Source organism: Cetorhinus maximus, chromosome 1 (genome assembly GCF_964194155.1).
Source record: "Cetorhinus maximus chromosome 1, sCetMax3.hap1.1, whole genome shotgun sequence".
NCBI lineage: Eukaryota > Metazoa > Chordata > Chondrichthyes > Lamniformes > Cetorhinidae > Cetorhinus > Cetorhinus maximus.
Window position 1 is genome coordinate 62,205,945 of NC_135879.1, and position 25,246 is coordinate 62,231,190.

General features: G+C 41.4%; 1 protein-coding gene across 1 annotated transcript in view; it reads right to left on the reverse strand.

Moving 5' to 3' along the window:
• lrba (LPS-responsive vesicle trafficking, beach and anchor containing) overlaps positions 1-25,246 on the reverse strand; it is a 913,498-nt gene that overhangs the window by 263,411 nt on the left and 624,841 nt on the right. Inside the window, exon 43 of the mRNA XM_078541260.1 lies at positions 13,237-13,349. Within this exon, the coding sequence (XP_078397386.1) occupies positions 13,237-13,349 (113 nt within the window). The remainder of the gene's footprint in view (positions 1-13,236; positions 13,350-25,246) is intronic.

Consider the following 25,246-nt stretch of genomic DNA (forward strand, 5'->3'; position numbering starts at 1 on the left):
CACATCTGCTGTCATTGTTATGTTTATATCCTATTTAATCCTTAATTACAGTACATACTGAAAGCCTCACTGTGATTCTGACTCCAAAACCTGAGCCAATATGCTTTATTGATGACTAAAGATACAGAGCCTCAGAGATATAATTTTAATACCTTTTATTCACAAGTTAAGAGAGAAACAACCATTCTTTTCTGCAATCCCCAAAACCTCAGGTATGTAAATGCAGTAACTTATTTTCCCTCCTACCCTCAAATTCTTTTTTCAGTAATAAATATGGTTACAAAAGTTTTGGTTTTTCATCCCATATGTCCTATTATGCATTTGGAGTTCATGCCGATCAATTGCACAAGACGACATTAGAGATAGATTTCCCACTGATGAATCTTCAATGACTGGCACTTCAAGCAGGTGCTTAATCATGATGCTCTGGGCAAAGCAAATTGACTTCAGTTGAAACGTCTTTTCTCAACAAACTGCTTCAAATACCACACTAGCTCTAATTTAATATTATTTTGCTTTGTGTAACAGGAAAAAATCCATTTCAAATACCTTCAACTCTGAAGTTTTAATTACTCAGTTTTTAATTAATGGCCTAAAATGGTTGAAATAATCTTCTGTTTTTGATTTTTTTTCCCCTACTGTTGCTTGCACCTTGCAGTTATTTTCTGAGTTTTCTGTCTGGTTGCTAATGTGATAGCCTGTCATGTTCTATCTTGGGGTATTGTAGTTTTACAAGAGCTGAGTGAGAAGTACAAACCACCACAACGTAATGCGTGCACACACCCCTCCCCCAACAAATCTTTGAACATCAGCTGCAAATTTCCAGCACCCAAGAATATGGGAAATATCCAATCCTGGGGCAGAAGCAGAGCTCAAACCTAATCCTGAGAAAGAGGAACTAGCCATGTGTGAATACTGTTCATAGCATTCCAGCAATAAATTACCAATTCTTTTGGTTGATTAAAATCATTTTGCACTTCTGCGTAACATGTAAGAAAGGGGTAAACCAACCATAGATCAATGATCAACAGTGGATTGAGTTTTTGAGAACACTTATACGCATGTGTCAATGAAGGATAATCAGCACAGATTTGCAGAAGGCAAGTCATGTCTAACAAATTTCAAGAGCTTTTTGAGGAAATAACAGAGTCCATTGATATGCAAGCATTTCATGCACACTATTCAAAATGCACTTGATAAGTTGATATATATCAAGCTTGTTGAGACAATTAAGAAACACTATTAAATGAAGTGTGGCATAATGGATAGGAAGTTGGTTAAAGACAGGGACAGAGTGTAACACTTCTTGAATGTTTTCTGGACTTGAGGCGGGTAACTGATTTCCAATAACGATCAGTGTTAGAACTTTCTTTCTCAGTAACAGACATTCAATTGGTCAGTCTCCACTGGGTTTGCACATGAGGAATCAATGCGAAATACTGTCTTCAGGTGTAGCTTCAGTGTCCACAGCCCAACCATCTTCAACTGCTGCATCTATGACCTTCCATCCATCATAAGGTCAGAAGTGGGGATGTTCGCTGATGATTGCACGACGTTCAGCACCATTCACAACTCCTCAGATACTGAAGCAGTTCATGTCCAAATGCAGCAAAATTTGGACAATATCCAGGCTTGGGCTGACAAGTGGCAAGTCACATTTGCACCACACAAGTGTCAGGCAATGTCCATCTCCAACAAGAAGGAATCCAACCATCGCCCCTTGATGTTCAACAGCATTACCATCACTGAATCCCCCACTATCAACATCCTGGGGGGTTACCATTGACCAGAAACTTAACTAGACTAGCCATATGAATACTATGGCAACAAAAGCAGGTCAGAGGCTAGGAATCATGTGACGAGTAGCCCACCTCCTGACTCCCCAAAGCCTGTCCACCATCTACAAGGCACAAGTCAGGAGTGTGATGGAATACTCCCCACTTGCCTAGATGAGTGCAGCTCTCGACACACTCAAGAAACTTGACACTGTCCAGGACAAAGCAGCCCGCTTGGTTGGCACCACATCCACAAACATTCACTCCCTGCATCACTGACGCACAGTAGCAGCAGTGTATACCATCTACAGGATGCACTGTAGGAATTCACCAAGGCTCCTGTGACAGCACCTTCCACACACATGACCTCTACCATCTAGAAGGTAGCAGATAGATGGGAACACCACCACCTGGAAGTTCCCCTCCAAGTCACTCACCATCCTGAATTGGAAATATATCACCATTCCTTCACTGTCACTGGGTTAAAATCCTGGAACTCCCTTCCTAACAGCACTGTGGATGTACCTACACTACATGGACTGCAGCAGTTCAAGAAGGAAGCTCACCACCACTTTCTCAAGGGCAACTAGGGTTGGGCAATAAACGCTGGCCCAGCCAGCGAAGCCCACATCACATGAATGAATAAACAAAAAGCTGGTTAAAAGTAAGGGGCAATAGAACAGGGCATAGATAGAATTCAATCACTATTTCAAAGTTGCTTATTTTATATAGTATACTTTGCTTTACTCTAGAACCCTGTTAGCAACGTCAAGATAACATAGACAAGTTAATAGAGAAAATAGTTATCAAATAAAATTTAAGGTGAAGAAATGTGAGATGATACATTTTGGAAGGGAGAATAGGAGAGGAAACATACAGTAAATGGTAAAACTTGAAAAGCAGTGGTGAGCTAGAAGGTCTTGGGGGTCCTGTGGAGATTTCAATCATAACAGGTGCCATCCAGCCAACTTGGTTTACTCTATGTGACATTAAAAAACAGCTAAGTGCAAGACACACAGAAAAGGCCATGGCCCCAACAACATCCTGACCGATGTACTAGGGGAGCACCAAAGTCTTGCTTGCATAGCTAAGCTGTTTCAGCACACTGGCATCAACCTTACAATGTGGATTGCCCAAGCATGTCCTATCCACAAAAATATAAGATAAGCTTAACTTTGCCATTAGTGTCTTATCAGTGCTCTCCTAAACATTATTCAAGAAATGGAAGCCATCAGAAGTGACATCCATTGGTGCATTGCGATACCAACCCACCAATATCATGGACTCTGCCAGAACCTCCGGGCTCCAGATCTCATCACATAATAAAACCTCGATTCGGCTGTGGACACAAGAACTGAATGCCAGAGAAGAGGTGGGAGTAGCTGCCCTCAACATTCAACCAAGTATGGCATTAAGTTCTGAAGTCAAAAGTGGGCAAAGGAAAATCCAATAACTGAATCTATATCGATGAAACAAAAGATGACTGATTATCAGAGATCAGACAGCCCCAAGAAATTACTTCAAGGATTTGTCAAGGAAGCATCTTTATCCCAATCATTTTCAGTTGCCTCATTAATGAATTCCCCATCATAAGGTCATGAGTGGATTTTGTTCACTGATGATAACACAGTGCTACGCTCCATTCATAATTACTTCAATAATAAAGCAGCCCAAGCTAACCTACAACTGGAACTCAGCAACATCCAGGCTTGAACTAACAAGTGGCAGGTAACATCGGCATGACATAAGTGCTGGGTAATGACCACCTCTAAAAGAGATCACAGTCATCTTCCCTTCACCTTCAATGGTACTATGATTACCAATCTCATTATCACCATCTTGGCCTCACCACTGATCAGAACTTCAAATGGCCTTATCAACCATAGCTACAAGCATGAGTCAGAGTCTGAGAATTGTGGTTTGTGGCTCACCTCCTGTTCCCTCAGAAGTCTCATCCTAATCTGCAAGGCTCACGCCATGAATGATAAGCACAGAGTGTTATAGTAAACAGCACATTGCAAATAAAGAGCAAAGGGTGGAAATTATTTGCTGAGGGGTAAAGGAGGTGCTGCTTTTTGCCTGCAATGTTTGTACTTGTTTGTATTACAGACTAAAAACCACAACATTAGTTTTCATAGAACAACAGAGAAGGCCCAGGACAGTTCACAGACCAGGGTACAAGCAGCAGTATACATCTGGCAAATCCATAAGTAACAAAAAAAATTCAAGGAGTGATGTCACAGGGCAGCAGGTAGGTGATTGGTTGATGACCATTACCATTGTTCCTTCTCCCTCTAAGTTAGGGCAATGGGTTAAATGATGAAATTTAACAAGTAGTCTAATAAATAAAGGTGTGGCAGGCCAACTCAGTCCCTATGAATGCACATCCAGTGCCATGTACAAGCACCGGGACTCTCTCTGTCTCTTAGACAAACTCATATGCAGAAAATTTCATCAGCTGGAGAAGCTCAAGCTCTAGCTTTTGGAGCTTGAGCAACACTTAGTATTACTACACAGTATACCTGTGAGACTGAGAGCTACATGGGTAGCATGTTCCAGGAGGTGATAATCCCACAGCCTTCAGGTGCACAGGAAGAGGGGAAATGGGTGACTGCCAGACAGACAAGAAGGACCGAGAGGATAGTGAAGGAGTTCCCAGAATGCATCTCACTCTGTAACCAGTATTCAGTTTTGAATACTGGTGAGGGTGATTGCTTTTCTGCGGAGTGCAGCCACAGCCAATACCACATCACTAGTGGGAGGAGTAACCTCAAGAAAGCATTAGCAATAGGGGGTTCAATAGTTAGGGGAAAAGACACAGATTTGACTCCAGGATAGTATGATGCCTCCAAGGTGCCAGGGTCAAGGATGCCATGGAGTAGCTGCAGAACATTTGGGGGTACAGGAGTGAACAGCCTCAGGTCTTGATCAATATCAGTAACAATGACACAGGTAGAGAGGTGGATGAGATTCTACAGGCAGATTTGAGGGAGCTAAGGAAGAAGTTAAGCAGCAAGACCTCAAAGGTAGTAATCTCCAAATTAATCTTGGTGCTACATGCTACTCAGGACAGAAATAGGAAGATAGTGCAGATCAATGCCTGACTGGTGCAGGAGGGAAGAGTTGAGTTTCCTGGGATGTTGGGATAATATTAATCTAGACATCTTACCTAGGTATTGGGACCACTTCAGGGCGTAGGACCTGTACAAGCTGAACAGGCTGCACTCAACAGGGCTGGGACCAACATCCTGGCAGAGGGTTTTGCTGGTGCTGTTGGGGAGGGTTTAAACTGGCTTGGCAGGGAAATGGGAACCTGAGCATAGATTCAGAAGGAAGAGAAGCAAAGCTGGAAATGGAAAGCAGAAAATTAGTATGGAAGACGAAGGGAAACAAAAGACTAGAAAATAGGCAACAAAAGAGTTGTTCAACGACCAATGATATATGCTTCAATGCAAAGAGTCTAGTTAATCAGGCAGATGAGCTAAGGGCACAGATAGATACTTGGAAGTATGATATTGTTACTATTATTGAACTATGGCTTAAAGGAGGACAGGAATGGCAGACAATAGTCCTGGTCACAGAGTTTTCAGGCAGAATGGAGAAGGGGGTTAAAAAAAGAATGGGAGGTTGCAATATTGGCTAAACAGATAATCACAACTGAGAAATGGAATGATATGCTGATAGGATCATCAAATGAGGACATATGGGTTAAATTCAGGAACAAAAAGGGGCAATTACACTGCTAGGAGGATATTATGGACCCCCTTCTTAATAGTCAGAGGGGGATAGAAGAGCATATATGTGAGCTAATTGACGAGAAATGCAAAAACTATAGGGCTGTAACAGTTGGAGATTTCAACTACTCCAATATTAATTGGGACAGTATAAAAGGTACAGAGGGTACAGAATTCATAATGAGAACTTTTTTAGCTGTATGTAACAAGCCCAAAAAGAGAAGGGGAGTTTCTGGACTTAGTTTTAGGGAATGAAGCTGGACAGGTAGAAGGGGTATCAGTGGGAGAGCATTTTGGTAGTAGTGATCAGCAAGGAGGGTTGATGAGGATCACGCACTTGAAATAGTCTAAATGGATTTTAGTAAGACTGTTGACAAGGTCTCACATAGCAAACTGGCTAGAAAAGTAAAAGACCATGGAATCCAAGGGAAGTGGCAAATTGGATCCAAAATTGGCTCCGCGGCAGGAAACAAAGGGTAAATGGTCGACAAGTGTAATTGTGACTGTAAGCCTGTTTCTTGTGATGTTCCGCGGGGTTCTGTGCTAGATCCCTTGCTTTTTATGTGTATATATCAATGATTTAGACTCAAATATAGAGGGCATGATTAAGAAGTTTGGAGATGATACAGAAATTGGCTGTGTGGTTGATAGTGAGGAAGAAAGCCATTGACTGCAGTAAGATACCACGTGAACAGAAAAGTGGCAAATAAAGTTCAATTCGGAGAAGTACGAGGTAATTCATTTTGTGAAGGCAAATAAGGCAAGTGACTTTGCAATAAATGGTAGGATGTACAGAGGCGTAGAGGAGCCTTGGAGTGCATGACCCCTGAAGGTAGTAAGACAGGTAGATAAAGTGGTTAAGAAGGCATACTGGATACTTTCTCTTATTAATTGAGAAATGGAATATAAGAGCAGGGAGGTTATGCTAGATCTGTATGAAATACCAGTTAGGTCACAGTTCTAGTATGCATACAGTTCTGGCCACCACATTCAAGGAAGGATATGATCACACTAGAGAGGGTACAGGGTAGATTGATGAGGGTGTTGCTAGGAATGGACAATTTTAGCTATGAGAAAAGATTGGACAGGCTAGTTTTTTCCATTTGGGGCAGAGGAAGCTGAGGGTACATTGAGGTGTATAAAAATGTGAAGGGAAAGATAGAGTGGATAGGAAGGATCTATTTACATTAGCAGAGAGGCCAATAACCAAGTGCACAAATTTAAAGTAATTGGCAGAAGGATAAGAGAGGACTTTAGGACTCACTGGCTAAAACGATAGTAGAGGCAGAAATCCTCATCGCATTTAATAAAAAATTCTAGGATATGCACTTGAAGTGCTGTAACCTACAGGGCTACGGCTCAAGAGCTAGAAAATGGGATAGGGCTGATCATGTGTTTTCAGATGGTGCAGACACAATAGGCTGAATGGCCTCCTTCAGTGCCATGAATTTTCTATATTTCAATGTAAAGTAATACTCATCACCTACCTGGATGAATGCTGCATCAACAACATTCAAAAAACTCACAATCTAGGACAAACTAATTCACTTGACTGCTGCATCTGTCACTGGATTTACTATCCATCCCCTCCATCAGCAAAGATTCTGTCTAAATGCCTTGTTAATGCCTCCTGACTTGCTCTGAAGAAGGGTCATACAGTCTCCAAATATTAACTCTGTTTCTCTTTCCACAGATGCTATCAGGACTGTTGAATTTTTCCAGCATTTTCTGTTTTATTATAGAAGAATCGCAATGTCTGAGTGCTGCAGTGGAAACTCTGACAGAGGTCATGAGATCTCCACTTGCTGGCATGCAGACTCAGACTGCTGGCTTTATGGATGTGGATACCAGTGCTCAAAGGGACTTACCGAGTCTCAGAGATCCAATATACTGTGCTCCAGCGGATTGCCGAGGTGTCACCCCAGCAGTAACATTGGCTCTGTGGTGCATGAACATGCTGTCCCCTCTCAGAAGGATAGTATTTATGCTACCACCACTGCCACATCACAAGTGTTCCTCCTATTGTCTGTCAGCCAGCCAGCCCAGACTGCGGCCGTCAAAGCCAAGGCATCCTGCATGGCCATCTTTAATCTCTCCCATTGAAACTCAGCAGCCTTATACCAGACATGCTGCAGCCACAGGGATAACACTGTGCCAGAGCATAAGAACAGGCAAAGATACCGGCAAGACAGTCCATAATCGAATGCATATGGGAAAATACTGAGTATTGTATGGATTATTGGAAGTGTTGTTGGATAAAGTTGGTTTGGAATGATTGCTTTGTGATATGTTTCATTTCAGGATTGTGGCCAAGAGAACACTGTGATGGTCCACAGCAGACGGATGGTAAGCTGGGAAAGTGCTGAGCAATGCAAGTTTGGGGATCTGTTCAGGGGAATTGGAATCTGATGGGATGCTAACAGACAGCCTGTCTGCACTGTAGTAGTGCCAGCTGTCTCCCCTTATGCCAGCTGTCTCCTGCTGAGTTGGTCATCAAAGCCTTGGTAGCAAGGGCTCTATGCACCTGTGTTAGCCAGGTTGTGGAGGATGCAGCACATAACCATGAATTGGGAGACATGCTCCAGTGAGGACTGGAGGGTTCACCCTTAGCAGTGTATGCAGTGGAACCATCATTTCAGGATGCTGATGGTCTGCTCCATGACATGCCTAGTTCTAGAATGGCTTTCATGTGCTGGCCAGATGGTGGAGGGGAGTCATTAGCCACATTTAAAATGGATAGCCCTTGTTGCTGAGCAGCCACCCTGTGGTTCAATGTGGCGGCTCGAAGATGGCTGAAACTGCAGACTGGTGTGGGATAAAAGTATCATTGTTACTGCCAGGATAATGGACATCCATCAACATGATGTTCTGGGTGTAGTCACACACCAACTACTCATTGAGTGATTAGTGCCTCTTGCGGTTTAGATACATCTTCTCATTGAGATGCAGTGCCCTTAAGGCTATCCGTGTGCAGTTGATAGCACCCTGAACGTACTGTTCCAGGCTGAGGTGCAAGTTGGGGAAGAGCTCTCTAGGTGGGAACAGCCTCCTGTTGAGAGGCACCCTCCTCCTCCGTCTGCTAGCAGTTTGTCTCCCTCTGCTCCATTCCACTGTGATGCTACAGCCCAAGGGGAACTGCAACTCTAGCCCTCATGGCTGGAACTGTTGTACTCAGAGGCCTTTCAAAAGCACACAACTCAAGGTCCAGCACCATCTGACTTACATACTTTCTGTTAACTCCTCTGACAATATAGTACTTCCATGAAGTCTGCAGCAGTAAATAAATAGCAAAAATCACCTCTTTTGGAAGCTGAATGGTGATATAGCATTGGTGCGGGACCCCTCGTGTAGCTGAACACCCAGGTCTGAGAAGTTCCAAAATGGCAGGTGGATGTCAGTTAGGTGCCAACTCAATGACCTGCCCACTCGATGATTCTGGCACACACACAGGATGCCCATGCTATTGACCTCACAGGAAGTTGTCAAAAACAGACTTCCTGCCAATTTTTTTTCCTTAACCAGCTTCCCTAGCACCAAAACAGCGACGGTTCAGTGCCAAATTTTGAGGCCAAAAAATCTCGAGTGTGGTGTGAACTTCCTGCATCTAATTTCCTTATGCAACTGTCATGGCCACGGGTCATAGCACCAAATTACTTAAGGACATACAAGCAAAAGCTGGCTGAGACTGTAAAGTAACCACTTGCTAGAAAATTCCTATGTGGATTACAGTTGACCAACTAGTCCAGGGAACGGAATGTTGCACCTAAAAAGGTGTTAAGGCCTACGTCAGACCAAGACACTTCAAAGGAAAAGATACAATGCAAAAACTGAACTGCAATCTCCTGTGGTTGCGGAGATAATGAAGGCTGATTACCATTTTAGCAAAAACCATTTCCTGTGAGTTATAACCCAGATTATGGATATGATGTGAGTTGAAAAGAAAGCAGATCTGAGCGAAATACATGCTTTTTTCCCTTCCAGAAATATACAACAAAAGGGGTTAAAAAGCCAACTGCAACCCTAGTTGTGTGCTAGTTTTGGTGTTCCAGGCCTGGTGTGTGAGGGTGTGCTATGAAGATCACAGCTGAAAAACATCAACTGGGCATCTCTGCACTTGCAGGTAGAAAAATCCTCTCTCTGATTGCTAGAAGCAAGTCACAAGTCAGCAAAGCCACAGTCGAAAAGGAAACAGGAAACTCCTTTCAGCTAACCTGCACAATCAAGAATCTCCAAACCGACTGCTCAACTGCCAATGTCAGCTCTACCGGAATCACCCAACTTAACTGTTTCGCCATCTACTCCTCCTTTCCAAAAGGCATTCCATAAGATGCTGCATAAAAGGTTATTACACAAGATAAGGGCTCTTGAAGCTGGGGGGTAACATGGATAGAGGGTTGTTTAATAACCAGAAAGCAGAGAGAAAGGATAAAGAGGGCATTCTCAAGCTGGCAGGCTGTAACTAATGGGATGTCACAAGTATCAATGCTGAGGGCTCAGCTCTTTAGACTTATATATATAATATATATATATATGTATATATAAAGTGAGTGGGCAGGAAGATGGCAGATAGAGTATAATATGTGGAAATGTGAGGTTATTCACTTTGATAGTGAGAATAGAAAAGTAGACTTTTTTTTTTAAAATGGTTAAAAACATTTTAAATATTAGTGTTCAGAGAGATTTGGGTGTCCTCGTACAAGAAACATAGAAAGTTAGCATCAAACAACAACAAGCAATTTGGAAAGAAAATGGTATTTTTGTCTTTATTGCAAGGGGATTGGAGCACTAGCAAAACAAGGTCTTGCTACAATTGTTCAGGGTTTTTGTGAGACCACACCTGGAGTACTGTGCACAGTTTTGGCCTCCTTATTTAAGGAGGAATACACTTGCCTTGGAGGGGGTGCAACAAAAGTTCACTAAACTGATTCCAGGGATGAGGGCTGTGCTGGATGAGAGGCTGTGTTGAATGGCCCTATACTCTCTGGAGTTTAGAAGCGTGAGAGGTGATTACGTTGTAATGTACAAGATTCTGAGGGTCTTTGACAGGGTGGATGCTGAAAGGCTGTTTTCCTTGGCTGAAGTGTCTGGAGCTACTGGTATTGTCTTAGGGTAAGAGGTCAATCATTTCAGTTTGAGATAAGGAAACATTACTTCACGTAGAGGGTTGAGAACCTTTGGAATTCAGTACCCTGAGCATTGTGAATGCTCAGTCATTAAATATTTTCAAGGCTGAGATCCATAGCTTTTTGGATGCCAAGGAAATAAAGGGAGATGGGGATTGGGTGGGAAAGTGGTGCTGAGGCCAAAGATTAGCCATGACCTTATTGAACAGCGCAACAGGGTCGAGGGGTCATACGTCTTACTCTGCTCCTATTCCTTATGTCCTTATAAGCACATATAATGATAAAATCCCATAAGGGCATGCCAATATTGCATTATCACAATTTAATAAACCAAACAAATCAACAAAATGTTTTTTGAAAAAGCTTCATCTGCCATTTTTCTTATGGCTAGCTGAAAGCTCTGATGTTCAAATTAAAGATGTAAATGAAATAACAAACTTCTAAAAAAATACAAATTTTACAATAACATGATTGAAGTTACTTACTATTGCCTTTTATGATAATAAAGGCGGAAAATGTTGAAAATACTCCAGCAGGTCTACAGCATCTGTGGTGAGAGAAACAGTGTTAACATGCCACATCTGTGGCCTTACACGTTAACACTGTTTCTCTCTCTACAGATGCTGCTGGACCTACTAAGTATTTCAAACATTTTCTGTTTTTATTTTGTTTCCAGAAATGCAGTACTTTGATTTTTATTGTCTTTTGTGCCTTAATGACTGCTCAGCTCCTGATAGTTCAATTTCTTCTCCTGAGGCTGTGTTCCACGGGATTCACAAACTTGCACTCCTATTTCTAAATACAGACACAATTCCAACTCTTTCACAGACTACTAGTTTCACTAAGTTGGCACTGCCCCTGGGTTTCTCCAAACCCCAGTCTCCTGGATGCACCGAGCTATAGATAGCTCCCCAGGACTTTTTGGGGCCCTAACTGCCTCGCACAGAACCAGTGACCTTACACCACCTTCTCAGCTCCCCAGGGCTTCTCTGAGCCCTAACTGCGGGAAGCCTGTTAACAGCTCCCAGGACTTCTCTGAGCGCTGCAAATCACACAAGGTCTAAACTGCAACCAATCCCCTCTCCCAGCAAAGACACACATGAAATGAAACCAGAGAACCTTCTTAAGCTCCGCCTATCTCCATGATAACTTGGCCTTTCAGGGTTCACTGAATGCTTTTAAACGAATTTAGCTCCAACTCTCAAAACAAACCATCTCTCTGGACTGCACTTCTTGGCAAGCAGTGTATACATCATGTCTCCAGCTAAGTAAACCCAGTTGCTGTTTTAAGGCTCCATCTCTTCTATTAAACAAACCTGGGTAAACTTCTGAACTTCCATTCTCTTTTAGGTGTTCTGGCAATCTCTAAAACCCAGCATTTTAATTACCTTATCTTAACAACAACCTTCCCAAAACTAAAGGTTACTTCTAAAATATTAACATTAGATCTTCGTCACACTCATATATTATACACACTGCCATCACTGTGTGCTGGTGGTGGAGGGAATGAATGTTTCAGGTGGTAGCTGGGGTGCCGATCAAGCAGATTGCTGGATGGTGTTGAGCTTCGTGAGTGTTGTTGGAGCCGCATTCATCTAGGCAAGCGGAGAGTATTGCATCACGCTTCTGTCTTGTGCCTTGTAGATGGTTGATAGGCTTTGGGGAGTCAGGAGGTGAGTTTCTCACCGCAGAATTCTCAGCCACTGACCTGCTCTTGTAGCCACAGTATTTATATAGCCAGTCCAGTTAAGTTCTGGTCAGGAAATAACTCCCACGAAATTGACGGTTGTGGGTTCAGTGATGGTGATGCCATTGAATATCAATTAGATTAGATTCTCTCTTGCTGGAAGTGATCATTGCCTGGCATTTGTGTGGCACGAATGTTACTTGCTGCTCTTTTTTTAGCCTTTTCCTTTTTAGATTCAGATTTGGACTTTGCTATTTTGGCCTAAGTTATACTGAATTCTGGAATTTGCCCCGCGTTCAGAACTGACGCCATTTGGAAAAAATTTTGTGGTTAACATGAGCATTGGGTGTGACTGGCAGAGAAAATCTCCTGCAGCTAACATATGATTCAAAAACCACTACCACTAAGAAAAACGGAATGAGGTGGAAGGAAGGGAGGAGGGAAGGAGGGAGGGAGGGAAGCGGCAGCAGGAACAGTGGGGGGCAATGCAAAGAAAGTTGGGCTCTGTAATTTGGAGAGAGAGAATACAATTGGGGAGCAAAGAGCAACGTGGAAGATGACACACAAAGTCTAGCAGCTTTTTAAAATTAAACAGGGGTATTTAAGAAACTAGCATTAAAAAGTTACAAAATTTAAAGCTTCAACTGGCTCTTAAGTTCGCTACAATGTGAATGTAGGCTAAAGAAATATCCAGCTATACTAATAAAAATTATCTATAAAGCCATTATAGTCCATGGTCAGAATGACAAGGCATGTACCATTGTATGCAGGGAGATCGGATGCGATAAGGGTAAATTAGCATAAAAGTTGTAACAAATGTGTGAAAACAGGAAGTTAAATGAAGCAGACAAGTAGTGTGCATAGTCAGACAGTTTTAATATATTAACAAAATAGACAATAGATTTAAGGGACAATACCTTGGACAAATCTCTGAAGTTGCTTGGCAGTGTCAGATCCAACTCTTCTGATTCATAATTAGTTATCACCCAAGGAAAAACCGGATACTGATTCAAGTCATTGTAAGTCCGACCTCAACAAAAAAGAATTCACGTTTAATTCACCAGCCGGATTCAAATCTGGGCAGTATTTTTCCAAGGCAGTCAAATAAGATGGTACTAAAGTGCTAACTTTCAACACATAAAAACAAATATCATATAACTTGGACAATGCATGTTAAAAAACATATGGTATCTATCTTGGTGGCAACTGGTAGATGACAAATGGTGGCAAATGGATTCACTGCTATGCTTGTCAACATAAAAAAATGGTCAACTGAAGAAAGGGGGAATCTTTTACAAAAACTTGCATCTATACAGCAACTTTGAAGTAATCAAATGTCTCAAGGTTCTTCACAAAGGGGAAAGCTAGCCAAGATTAGAAAGTAAGAAGATATGACTGTACATTTGGACAAAAAGGTTTTGATGCCACAATGAGAGGTAATAAAGTAAAGAGATTTAGGTAATGAGTTCCAGAGAGATGGAACAAGACTGCTGATGGCACTACCAATGAATGAGTGATAGGATAGGATATCAGATTTAGGCACTGGTTGGCATGTATGGATGTAGGAGGCTGTGGAGGGAGGGACTAAGCCATGAAGGAATCTGCGAACAAGAAGGATTTTTAAATTTAGTTCGTTATGGGGCAGGAAGCATGAGCAAACAGGATCTAGCACATAACTTTTATGGTTAAACTTTAATGAATTGGAATTTGTACATAACCAACACTGCAAGAGAGAAGTTGGCTCTAGAGGTACAAAACTGATTGCATGCCATCTGATTAAGCTTGAGGGAGTCAGTTAGGCTGAGGATGAGACAAGGGTATTGAACTTTTGACTTGTGCCAAATAAGACGGCTTCAGTTTTCCCACAGTTCAGATAGAACAAATTCTAGCTCCCTATAGGGAGTCTGACAACACAGAGGTGGTCACTGAATTGAGGATAGCAATGAACAGGTCATGCTGGCTGTTACCGGAATACAGATGAAAACTGGTATAACCCCTTGAATAGTATCGCATAAGATGGAAATGATAAAGAGAAAGGCAAGGGACAAACTTTTGGGGTGCTGGAGAGGTGACCGTTTGGGAGTGATAGGAGAAGCCATTCCTGGAAATGTCCTGGCTAGATAGGGTTTAGTAGGATCCCAGAACAGGCAGGATGGCACAGAAGGATTGAGGGGTCAAAGAAGACAAGGATGACACATTGTGATTGCAGTTACAGAAGGTGTCATTGGCAATTTGGGGGAATATTGGGAGACATGAACAAGAAATTGGATGCATTCCAGGGCCTTGATGACAAAAGGGAAGTTAAATATGTAATGATGCTTTGGAAAGGATGGGAGAGGTGTGTAATTGAAAGAGATCAGAAGCAGTGTATACTACATGGGCAGAGAGACCCATTTATGATGTTATTGAACATTGGCTAGGCAGAGCTGACTGACTGGAGAAGAGGTCAATTGAGATGGAGATAGATCAGAGTTCAGTCCACCAAACGCTGAGTTGGTTGGAAATGGGAAAAAGTTGAAGCCCATTGCTGTCTCAGCACACTTCTGCAGAACAACTTGGGATGTCCTTCTACGTTAAAAACTCCATAAATTAAATGATACATCGAACTTGATGATGCAGGATTAGCACTGGGTTGAAGAAAGGGCAAATGGTGGGCAATTGCTGAGGTAGGTCCATGCATACTCAATATTTGAAATAAAGAAGTCCATCTCGCATATAATGTTGGAGGTGAGGAAATGAGCAGGACTGGGGCATTCAGCCCCTCTAGCCTGTTCAATGAGATCATTGCTGATTTGTATCATAACTCCATCCAACTGCCTTGGCTCCATATCCCTTAATATCCTTGGCTAAGAAAAGTCTACAGATCTTGGATTTAAAATTATTAATTGAGAATCATTAGTATCTAATGCTTTTTGTATGAGATAGTGCCACACTTCTAACACTTTTTGCATGAAGACATGCTTCCTAACCTCTCCTGCATAGCCTGGTTCTGATTTAAGGTTATATACCCTTGTCTTGGATTCCCTATCAACAGAAAAGGTTTCCATCTACCCAATCAATTCCTTGCAAAATCCTAAAAACCTCAATAAAATCAAGCGCTCACCTCCTTTTATTCCAGGGAATACAAATCTAGTTTATATAATCTCTCCTCATAATCTAACCCTTGGAGCACTAGTAGCATTCTGGTAAATCTGTCCAAGGCCAACATGCCCTAAGGTACTTAGTCAGTACTGTACACAGTGTTCTAAATACATTCCAAGCAGGGCTTTTCAACTGCAGCAAAGCTTTCTCCTCTTTCTATTCTAGCCTAAAAGTTATAAAGGTTAACATTACATTAGCCTTTTAATTTTTTTTTATTATAGCCTAAAATCTCTTTGGAACTGGAGCGTTCCTAGCTTTTCACCATTTTAATACTAAATTTGATACTGAGCCATTTAAGGAGGTATCTGAGCAGATGACCAAAGGTTTTGTCAGGGCAGTAGGTTTTAAAGTGGCTTAAAGGCGGGAAGAAAGGCAGAGAAGTTTAAGGAGGGAATTCCAGAGCTTAGCGCATTGACAGCTGAAGGCATGGCCGCCAACAGTGGAGTGATTAAAATCAGGTATGTTCAAGACACCCAAATTGGAGAAGTGCAGCTATCTCGGATGTTTATGGGGTTGGAGGACATTTCAGAGAAGGGGAGTGGGGGTGGGGTGGTGACGCCAGGTAGGGATTTGAAAACAAGGATGAGAATTTTAAAATTGAGACATTGATTAGCCAGGAGCCAATGTAGGTCAGCCTGATAATGGATAACCAGGACCTGGTGCAAGTTAGGACATGGACACCAGAGTTTTGGATGCTCTCAAGTTCACAAAGAGTGGAATGGGGCAGAATAGCCAGAACTGCATTGAAATAATCAAGTCTTGATTTTAGCAGATGAGCTGAGGCAGGGGTGGAGTTGATATTACTGTACAGAGGTGGAAATTGGCAGTCTTACTGATGGTACAGATTTGTGGTCAGAAGCTCATCTCAGATTCAAATATGATACCAAGATTTTGTAGAGTCTGGTTCAGTCTCAGATATACATACATACATATGAACTAAGAGCAGGAGTAGGCCACTCAGTCCTTCAAGCCTGCTCCGCCATTCAATAAGACCATGGTTGATTTGACTGTAAGCTCCTGCCTGACCCGATAACCTTTCATCCCCATGTTAATCAAGAATCTATTTAGCACCGTCTTAAAAATATTCAAAGACCCTGCTTCCACTGCCTTTTGAGGAAGTGTGTTCCAAAGGCTCACAATCCTGAGATAAAAAACTTCTCCTCATCTCTGTCTTAAATGAGTGACCCCCTTATCTTTAAACTGTGACCCCCTAGTTCTAGATTTTCCCCACAAGAGGAAACATCCTCTCAACATCCACCCTGTCAAGACCCCTCAGGATCTTAGCGGTTTCGATCAAGTCACCTCTTACTCTTCTAAACTCCAGTGGATACAATCCTACTCTGTCCAACCTTTCCTTATAAAACTACCCGCCCATTCCTGATATTAGCCTAGTAAACCTTCTCTGAACTGCTTCCAATGCATTTACATCTTCCCGTAAATAAGGAGATCAATACTGGAAACAGTATTCCAGGTGTGGTCTCACCAGTGCCCTGTACAACTGAAGCATAACCTCTCTACTTTTGTATTCAATTCCCCTTGCAATAAATGATAACATTCTATTAGCTTTTCTAATTACTTGCTGTACCTGCATACTAACCTTTTGTGATTCATGCATGAGGACACCCAAAGCCCACTGAATTTCAGATCACTACAATCTCTCACCATTTGGATAATATGATTCTTTTTTATTCTTCCTGCCAAAATGGACAATTTCACATTTACCCACATTATACTCTATTTGCCAGGTCTTTGCCCACTCACTTAACCTATGCCACTTTGTGGCCTCTATATGTCCACTTCACAACTTACTTTCCCAACTATCTTTGTGTCATTAACAAATTTAACAACCATACCCTTCCTCCAAGTCATTTATATAAATTGTAAAAAGTTGAAGCCCCCACGCTGATCCCTGTGGCACACCACTCGTTACATATTGCCAACCAGGCGGACACCCATTTATGGCTACTCTCTGTTTCCTGTTAGCCAGCCAATCTTCTATCCATGCCAATATATTACCACCTACACTGTGAGCTTTTATTTTCCACAATAACCTTTGATGTGGCACCTTATCAAATGCCTTCTGGAAATCTAAGTACAGTTCCCCTTTATCTACAGCACAGTGACTCCTTCAAACAAAGCCAATAAATTGGTTAAACATGATTTCCCATTCATAACCCATGTTGACTCTGCCTGATTGCCTTAAACTTTTCTAGGTGCCCTGCTATACCATCTTTAATAATAGTTTCTAACATTTTCCCAGTGACAGATGTTAAGCCAGCTGGCATTCAGTTTCCTGCTTTCTGTCTCCCTCCCTTTTTGAATAAAGGGGTTACATTTGCTATTTTCCAATCTAATGGAACCTTCCCCGAATCTAAGGAATTTTGGAAAATTAAAACCAATGCGTCAACTATTTCACTAGCTATATCTTTCAAGACTCTAGGATGAAGTCCATCAGGACCCAGGGATTTGTCAGCTCCAACAATTTGCTCAATACTACATCTCTGGTGATTGTAATTTTCCAGAGTTCCTCCTGCCCTTCCATTTCCTGATTTACAGCCAATTCTGGGATGTTGCTTGTATTCTCAATCGTGAAAACTGATGCAAAATACCTCTTCAATTCATCTGTCATCTCCTTACTTTCCATTATTAACTTTCCAGACTCACTTTCTAAAGGGCCAACGCTCACTTTGTTAACTTTTCTTTTTTTAGTATCTATAGAAACTCTTATTATTCATCTTTATATTCCCAGCTAGCTTTCTTTCCTACTCTGAATGTTCCCTCCTTATTCATCTTTTTGTCATTCTTTGCTGTTCTTTATATTCTGTCCAATCTTCTGACCTGCCACCCATCTTTGCGCAATTATATGCTTTTTCATTTGCCAAGGAGAGGAATGGAGTTGATGGCTAGGGCATAGAGTTTGTGACAGGGACCAAAGATAATGGCTTTGGTCTTCTCGATATTTAGGAGAAAGTTTCTGCCTATACAGTTTTGGAAATGAGACAAGCAATTTAGAGACAGTGGAGGCGTTTATGGAGGTGGTGGTGAGGTAAAGCTGGCGTCGAGGACCAGGAGGGATTGTTTACTTTTGTCGCAGTGCATAAGATGACGTTTGTGTCTAAGCTAAGAGCCGTTTTGGGACTATGGTAGGGCAGAAACTAAATTTTATCACTTAACCTTTCAATATTTCTTTGCAATTTTATGCTCCATCTACATTCCTAACTATGCAACCAATCTTTGTGCCATCAGCAAACTTGGACATATGGCTCTCTATTGTGTTATCCAAGTCATTAATATAGTTGATGCCCCAGCACAGATCCTTGTGCCACACTGCTAGTTACTTCCTTTCAATTTGCATACATACCTAGATTCTATGTCTTGCAATAGTCTGAACAATCACCTACTATGGTCAATAACTTACCTTCAATTTAATGATTACATCGGACATACGGCACAGAAACAGGCTGTTTGTAGCCAACAGCTTCCTATGTGGAACCTTATCAGAGGTTTTTTGGATGTCCATATTAGCTACACCTATAGACATTCCCCCATCTACTAGTTTATTTACTTACTCAAAAAATAGGACTGACCTACCCTTTACCAATCTATGTTGGTTTTTGCTAATCAACTCAAATTTATCTTAATGTTTAGTTACCCTGTCCTTAATTTATAGATTTCATTAACTTCACCACTACTGATGCTAGAGTAACAGGTCTACAATTTCCTGGTTTCTCTTTCTCGCCTTTCTTAAATAATGGAGTTACATTTGAAATTTTCCAGTTTATAAATTGTCAGGGGAAACTGTTGGGCATTGTAGAAAAGATTCTGGGATTGTCTTTACTCTCCAGAATGACATTCCACTGGAAGGAAAACTCGGCTGTGAAGAACGTGTCATGGAATTGTTGGCAATGGTCATGGAGGAGAGATCTATATTGGCAGAATGACGTGGGTGATAGAGCATAAATAACCCTAACGGCAATCAAAGCAGAATGAAGGGAAGAGCTGAGTAGGTTGATAGTAACAGCAGTATTGTGATGGGTGGAGAGCTAAAGAACAGGAAGTAGGAAATTTTTGAAGTTGGAGGAGCAACTTAGGGCAGGATGGCAGTGTTTCTTCTGAGAGGTTGAAGGTGATGGTTGTGGGTGAAAGAAGGGAAGTAGGCAGGCAAAGACAAATGGATGGTGAGGGAGATGAAGTAGTCATGACAGATAGTCTCATCCATGATCAGAAGACTGGAAATGGCATGATTTATCATGAGGAAAGAAGACAGACAGTTAGGGATAAATGCAATGTATCTGATTGGCAGAATATGCCAAGTGGTGCTCCCTAGGAAACTGCTCCTCCCCATGTATTCACTTTACAAGCACAAAAAGCAATTGGAAAGAGGTTGTTGTTCTTTATCTCAAAAGGGCTGGGATACAAAGGGAAGGAGGTTTATGATGTAGTTACAGAGAGCAATAGTCAGATTCCACATGGAACATTGCATTCAGTTCTGAGCACTGCATCTCAGGGACAATATTTGGTCTCAGCACAGATTTACCAAGATGATACCAAGGCTTAAAAGGTTATATTAGGAGGACAGGTTGCATAAACTTGAACTTTATATCCATGCATTTAGAAGGTTAAGAAGTGATCTAACTGAGGTGCTCAACATGATAAAAGTATTTGATAAAGATGATACAGACATGCTATTTCCTCTGGTGAGGAAATCCAGAACAAGTGGTCATAATCTTAAAATTACTGCTAGGTCATTTTGGAATGAAATCATGAAGCACTTTTTCATTCAAAGAGTAATGAAAATCTTGAACCATCTCCTACAAAAGGCCTTTGTTGTTGGATCAATTGAAATTTTCAAGACAGGAATTGACATTTTTATTAGGTAAGGTTATCAAGAGATATGGAACAAAGATGGGGAAAAGGAGTTGAGATACAGATCATCCATGATCTAATTAAATAGTTTAACAAGTTGAATGGTCTACCCCTCTCCCTGTGATATTTCTCACCATAGTCCAAAGTCACTGGGGCCCAGTATATGGTTGCTTTTATATTAACATACATTATTTTTTTCCTCCAATAAAATGATTAACAGCTTGAAACAAACATGGAAAACTAAGCTAAGCTGTATAAGAACTTGCTCAAGGTAACATACCAACTTTAAGATAAGGCACATGGTAGTTCTTATTTCAGATAATTTTTGCAAAATAAAGCTTGCAAATAAGATTTGCTAGACTATTATTTTTAAAATCACATCTATTAATGGACTAAAATTCACAATCACAGGAATTTTAGTTCCAAGGCTTAGAAACTAAATTCAATCTTTTCCCCCATTTTGTTCAAAAGCTTCCAATTTCTAAGCAAAACCCTTGTGCAGAACAACATATAAACAGGTCAGATACTCAAGGTTCAAATATATTTTAATATTTAATAAGATCTGAGTAGTAGTCGTCAAGGCAATAGTGTTACCTGAATCAGCTGAAAGGAGGTGCACTCTAATGGGATGAAACAGATAGAGTGTCAACTCTTATCCATTTATTTTCTCCTGAAGGAGCATGGTTAAAAGCTGACAAAGCTTATCCCCTATCCTGGTCATTAAGTCGGAACACTCATTTCCAATGAGAGGTCAGGCTGAACTTAAGAGTTATGAACTAAAGGCTTTAATTTGCATATTGATAAATTGCTGGTAAATCTTTCTAAACTTAAAACAACTTAAAAGTGGAGATATAAACTAGATTTTATATTTTAACTATTGGATCAATGCTACAGGTTAAATATTTAATGCCAAATTTGCAACAAAAAAATCAAATTCTGAGGCAATTGGGAAAGCCAAACAGATCCTATGGTGTATAAACAATGGAATAGAGCACAACTTCCAGGAATTGATAATGAGGATGAGACACTGGTATGACCACAATTGGACAATTGTGTATAATTTTGCACACCGAACTACAGCAAGCATACCCTAGCATGGTGACAGTGCAATAGCCTCTGTGGTATGGGATTGTTTACTCTCAGAATATTCAAGATTCTCAAAGGAATAGAAAAAACAAATTTGACTAATGTGTTTGAAATTGCCACAAACTCAAAGAGCCTAATTGTCAAATAAAGAAAGACATGCATTTATTTTGTGCCTTTCAGGACCAATGGACGTCTCAAAACACTTAACAGCCAATGAAATACTTAGTCACTGTTATAATGTAGGAAACATAGGTTACACAGACTGGTGAACATGAAGAATGGGCTACCCAGAGAGGAAGTGTGAAAATATATGGGGAAATTAGATATTTTGAGGAACAGTCAATTGAGGTATATTATATCTGGTAGCATCTGTGGAGGGAGAAACAGAGTTAACATTTTGAGTCTGTATAATTTTTCTTCAGAGCGAAAGAGGGGTATAAATGTGATGGATTTTGTACTGTTTAAGAGAGGGTGGAGCAGGTGGAGCAAGAAAGGTCAGGGATAGATGGGGTCTAAGGCGAGATTGAAGATGATGTTGTGGGCACAAGACAAAGGGAGTGTTAATGGTAGTAGAAAAGACTAAAGAAGGTGCTGATGGTGGCATAAAGGTAAGAGCAGAATGTGTTAATAGCAGAGCAAGGGTCAGTGCTCCGTGAAAGCACAACATAGAAACCAGTGACATATGGCCCTGTGTGGGGGGGTGAAATGGGGTTGGGGAAAAAGGATTAAAACATTGAATAAATAAATAAAAAATAAATAAAAAGTTAAAATTTAAATTTAAAAAACAAAGAAAAACAATTGAATTAAAAAGGGGTAAAGGTAGAGGAGAGAGTTCATGGCCTGAAGTTGTTGAACTCAATATTAAGTCCGGAAGGCTGTAAAGTGCCTAATCGGAAGATGAGGAGCTGTTCCTCCAGTTTGCGTTGGGTTTCACTGGAACATTGCAGCAGGCTAAGGAAGAGTATGTGGGCGTCAGAGAACGATGGTGTGTTGAAATGGCAAGAGACAGGAAGGTCTGGGTGATGCTTGCGGACTGAGCAAAGGTGTTCTGGAGAGCAGTCACCCAGTCTCCCCAGTTTAGAGGAGACTGCATTGGGAGCAGCGAATACAATAGACCAAATTGAAGGAGGTGCAAGTGAAGTGCTGCTTCACCTGAAAGGAGTGTTTGGGGTTTTGGACAGTGAGGAGGGAGGAGGTAAAGGGGCAGGTATTGCATCTTCTGCAGTTGCATGGGAAGGTGTCGTGGGGAAGGGATGAGGAGTTAGGGGTGATAGAGGAGTGGACCAGGAAGTCACAGAGGGAACAGTCCATACGGAATGCTGACAGGGGGTAGGGGGGTTGAGGGGAAGATGTGTTTGGTGGTGGCATCATACTGGAGTTGGCGGAAATGACCGAGGATAATCCGTTGAATGTGGAGGCTTTTATCTGAGGTGTACTAATCTTGGGATCAGCAAAATTGATGGCACATAATAGGCTTGACAGCAAAGTTGAAGCCCATAGAATAAAAGGGATAGTGGCAGCAAGGGGGTGAAGTTGGCTGAGTGACAGGAAACAGGGATTAGTGCTGAATGGTTTTTCTCAGACTGAAGAAAGGCATGCAGTGAAGCTCCACAGGGTACTAGGACCACTGTTTTTCTTGATTAATATTAATGGCCTGGACTTAGGGCACAGGGCACAATTTCAAGATTTGCAGATTATACTAAACTTGGAAGTATCATGAACTGAGAAAGATAGTGATAAGATTTCAAGAGGCCTGGAGTGGGTGGACATGTGGCTGAACATGTGACTGATGAAACTTAATTGAGAGAAGACAACAAGTCATATACAGCACAGACAGAGGACATTCAGCCCACTGAGTTTATGCCAGCTAACCATGGAGCAATCGAGTCAGTCCCATTTCACTGTAATATCTCCATATCCCTGCAAGTTTATTTCCAAGTGTCTATCCAATTTCCTTTTAAAATCATTCATTGTCTCTACCTTCACCACTCTTGTGGGCAGCGAGTTCCAAGTCATTACCGCTCCCTGCATAAAAAGAAGTTCTTCCTCACATTCCCCCTGTATCTTTTGTCCAAAACTTTAAATCTTTGTCCACTAGTAATTGTACCATCAGCTAATGGGAATAGCTTTTCTTTGTCTACCTTATCCAAACCTGACATAATCTTGTACGCATCTATCAAATCTCCCCTCAATCTCCTTTGCTCCATGGGCAACAACCACAGCTTCTCCAACCTAACTTTGTATCTAAAATCCCCCATCCTTGGAACCAATTTGGTAATTTCCCTCTACACCCTCTCAAGGACCCTCACATCCTTCCTTAACTATGGTGACCAGAACTAGATGAAATGCTCTGGTGTGGCGTAACCAGAGCTTTATAATGGTTCAGCATAACTTCCGTGCCTTTGTACTCAATGCCTCTATTTATGAAGTCGAAGATCCCATATGCTTTGTTAACCATTCTCTCAATATGTCCTGTCACCTTCAATGATCAATGCACACTCAGATCCTTCTGTTCCTGCACACTCGTTAGAACTGTGTCATTAAGTCAATATTACCTCTCCCTATCCCTTCTGCCAAAATGCATTACCTCAGATGTCTTTGCATCAAGACCCATCTGCCATCTGTCCGCCCATTTAGCTGGCGTATGTTCTGTTGCAGTTGATCGGTATCAGCCTCAGTGTTTGCCACACCCCTAAATTTCGAATCATTGGTAAATTTTGAAATTCTACTCTATATTCAAATATACAAGTCATTTATACATATCAAAAAAGCAGTGGTCCTAGCACTGACCCTTGGGGAACACCACTGTCTACCTTCCTCCAGTCTGAAAAAATAGCCATCTACCACAACTCTCTGATTTCTGTCCTTAAGCCAATTTTTTTATCCAAGTTGACACTGACCCTTCTATTCCATGAGCATAATTTGCTAACCAGCCTTTTGTGTGTTATTTTGTCAAACACTCTTGTAAAATCTATCTGGACAACATCTACTGCATTCCCTTCATCAATCTTGTCTGTCACTTAACAAAAATTTCAATTAATCAAGCGTAATCTGCCTTTTCCAAATCCATAAGTGATACATTTTGGTAGGAAGAACGAGGAGCAGCAATATAAAAAAGAGGGTACAATTCTAAAAGGGATGCAGGAACAGTGACACCTGGAGCTGTATGTGCACAAGCTGGTGAAGGTGGCAGAGCAAGTTAAGAAAGGAGTGAAAAACCATATGGGATCCTGGACTTTAAAATAGAGGCATAGTGTACAAAAGCAAGGAAGTTATGCTGATCCTTTACAAAACACTGGTTTGGTCTCACCTGGAGTATTGTTCTGGGTATCATACTTTAAGGATGTGAATATTTTAGAGAGATTGCAGAAAAAATTACGAGAATGGTTCCGGGGATGAGGGACTTGAGTTATAAGGATAGGTTGGAGAAACTGGAGTTCTTCTCCTTAGAGAACAGAAGGTTGAAAGATTTGATAGAGGTGTTCAAAAATCATGAAAAATATGGACAGAGTAGATGGAGAGAAACTGTTCTCACTGGCAGAAGAATTGAGAACTAGCAGACACCAACTTAAGGTGATTGGGAAAAGAACCAACACTGACATGAGGAAAAATGTTTTTACGCAGTGAGTGGTTAGGATCTGGAATGTACTGCATGAAAGTTTGGTGAAAGCAGATTCAATCAGGGCTTTCAAAAGGGAATTGGATAAGCGCCTGAAGAGAAAAAAAAGTGTAAGGATACAGGGAAGGGTGGGTTGGCGGGTTGTTCTTGCAGAGCGCTGGCACGGACATGACGGCCCAAATAGCCTTTTTCTGTACTGTCATGATTCTATAAGA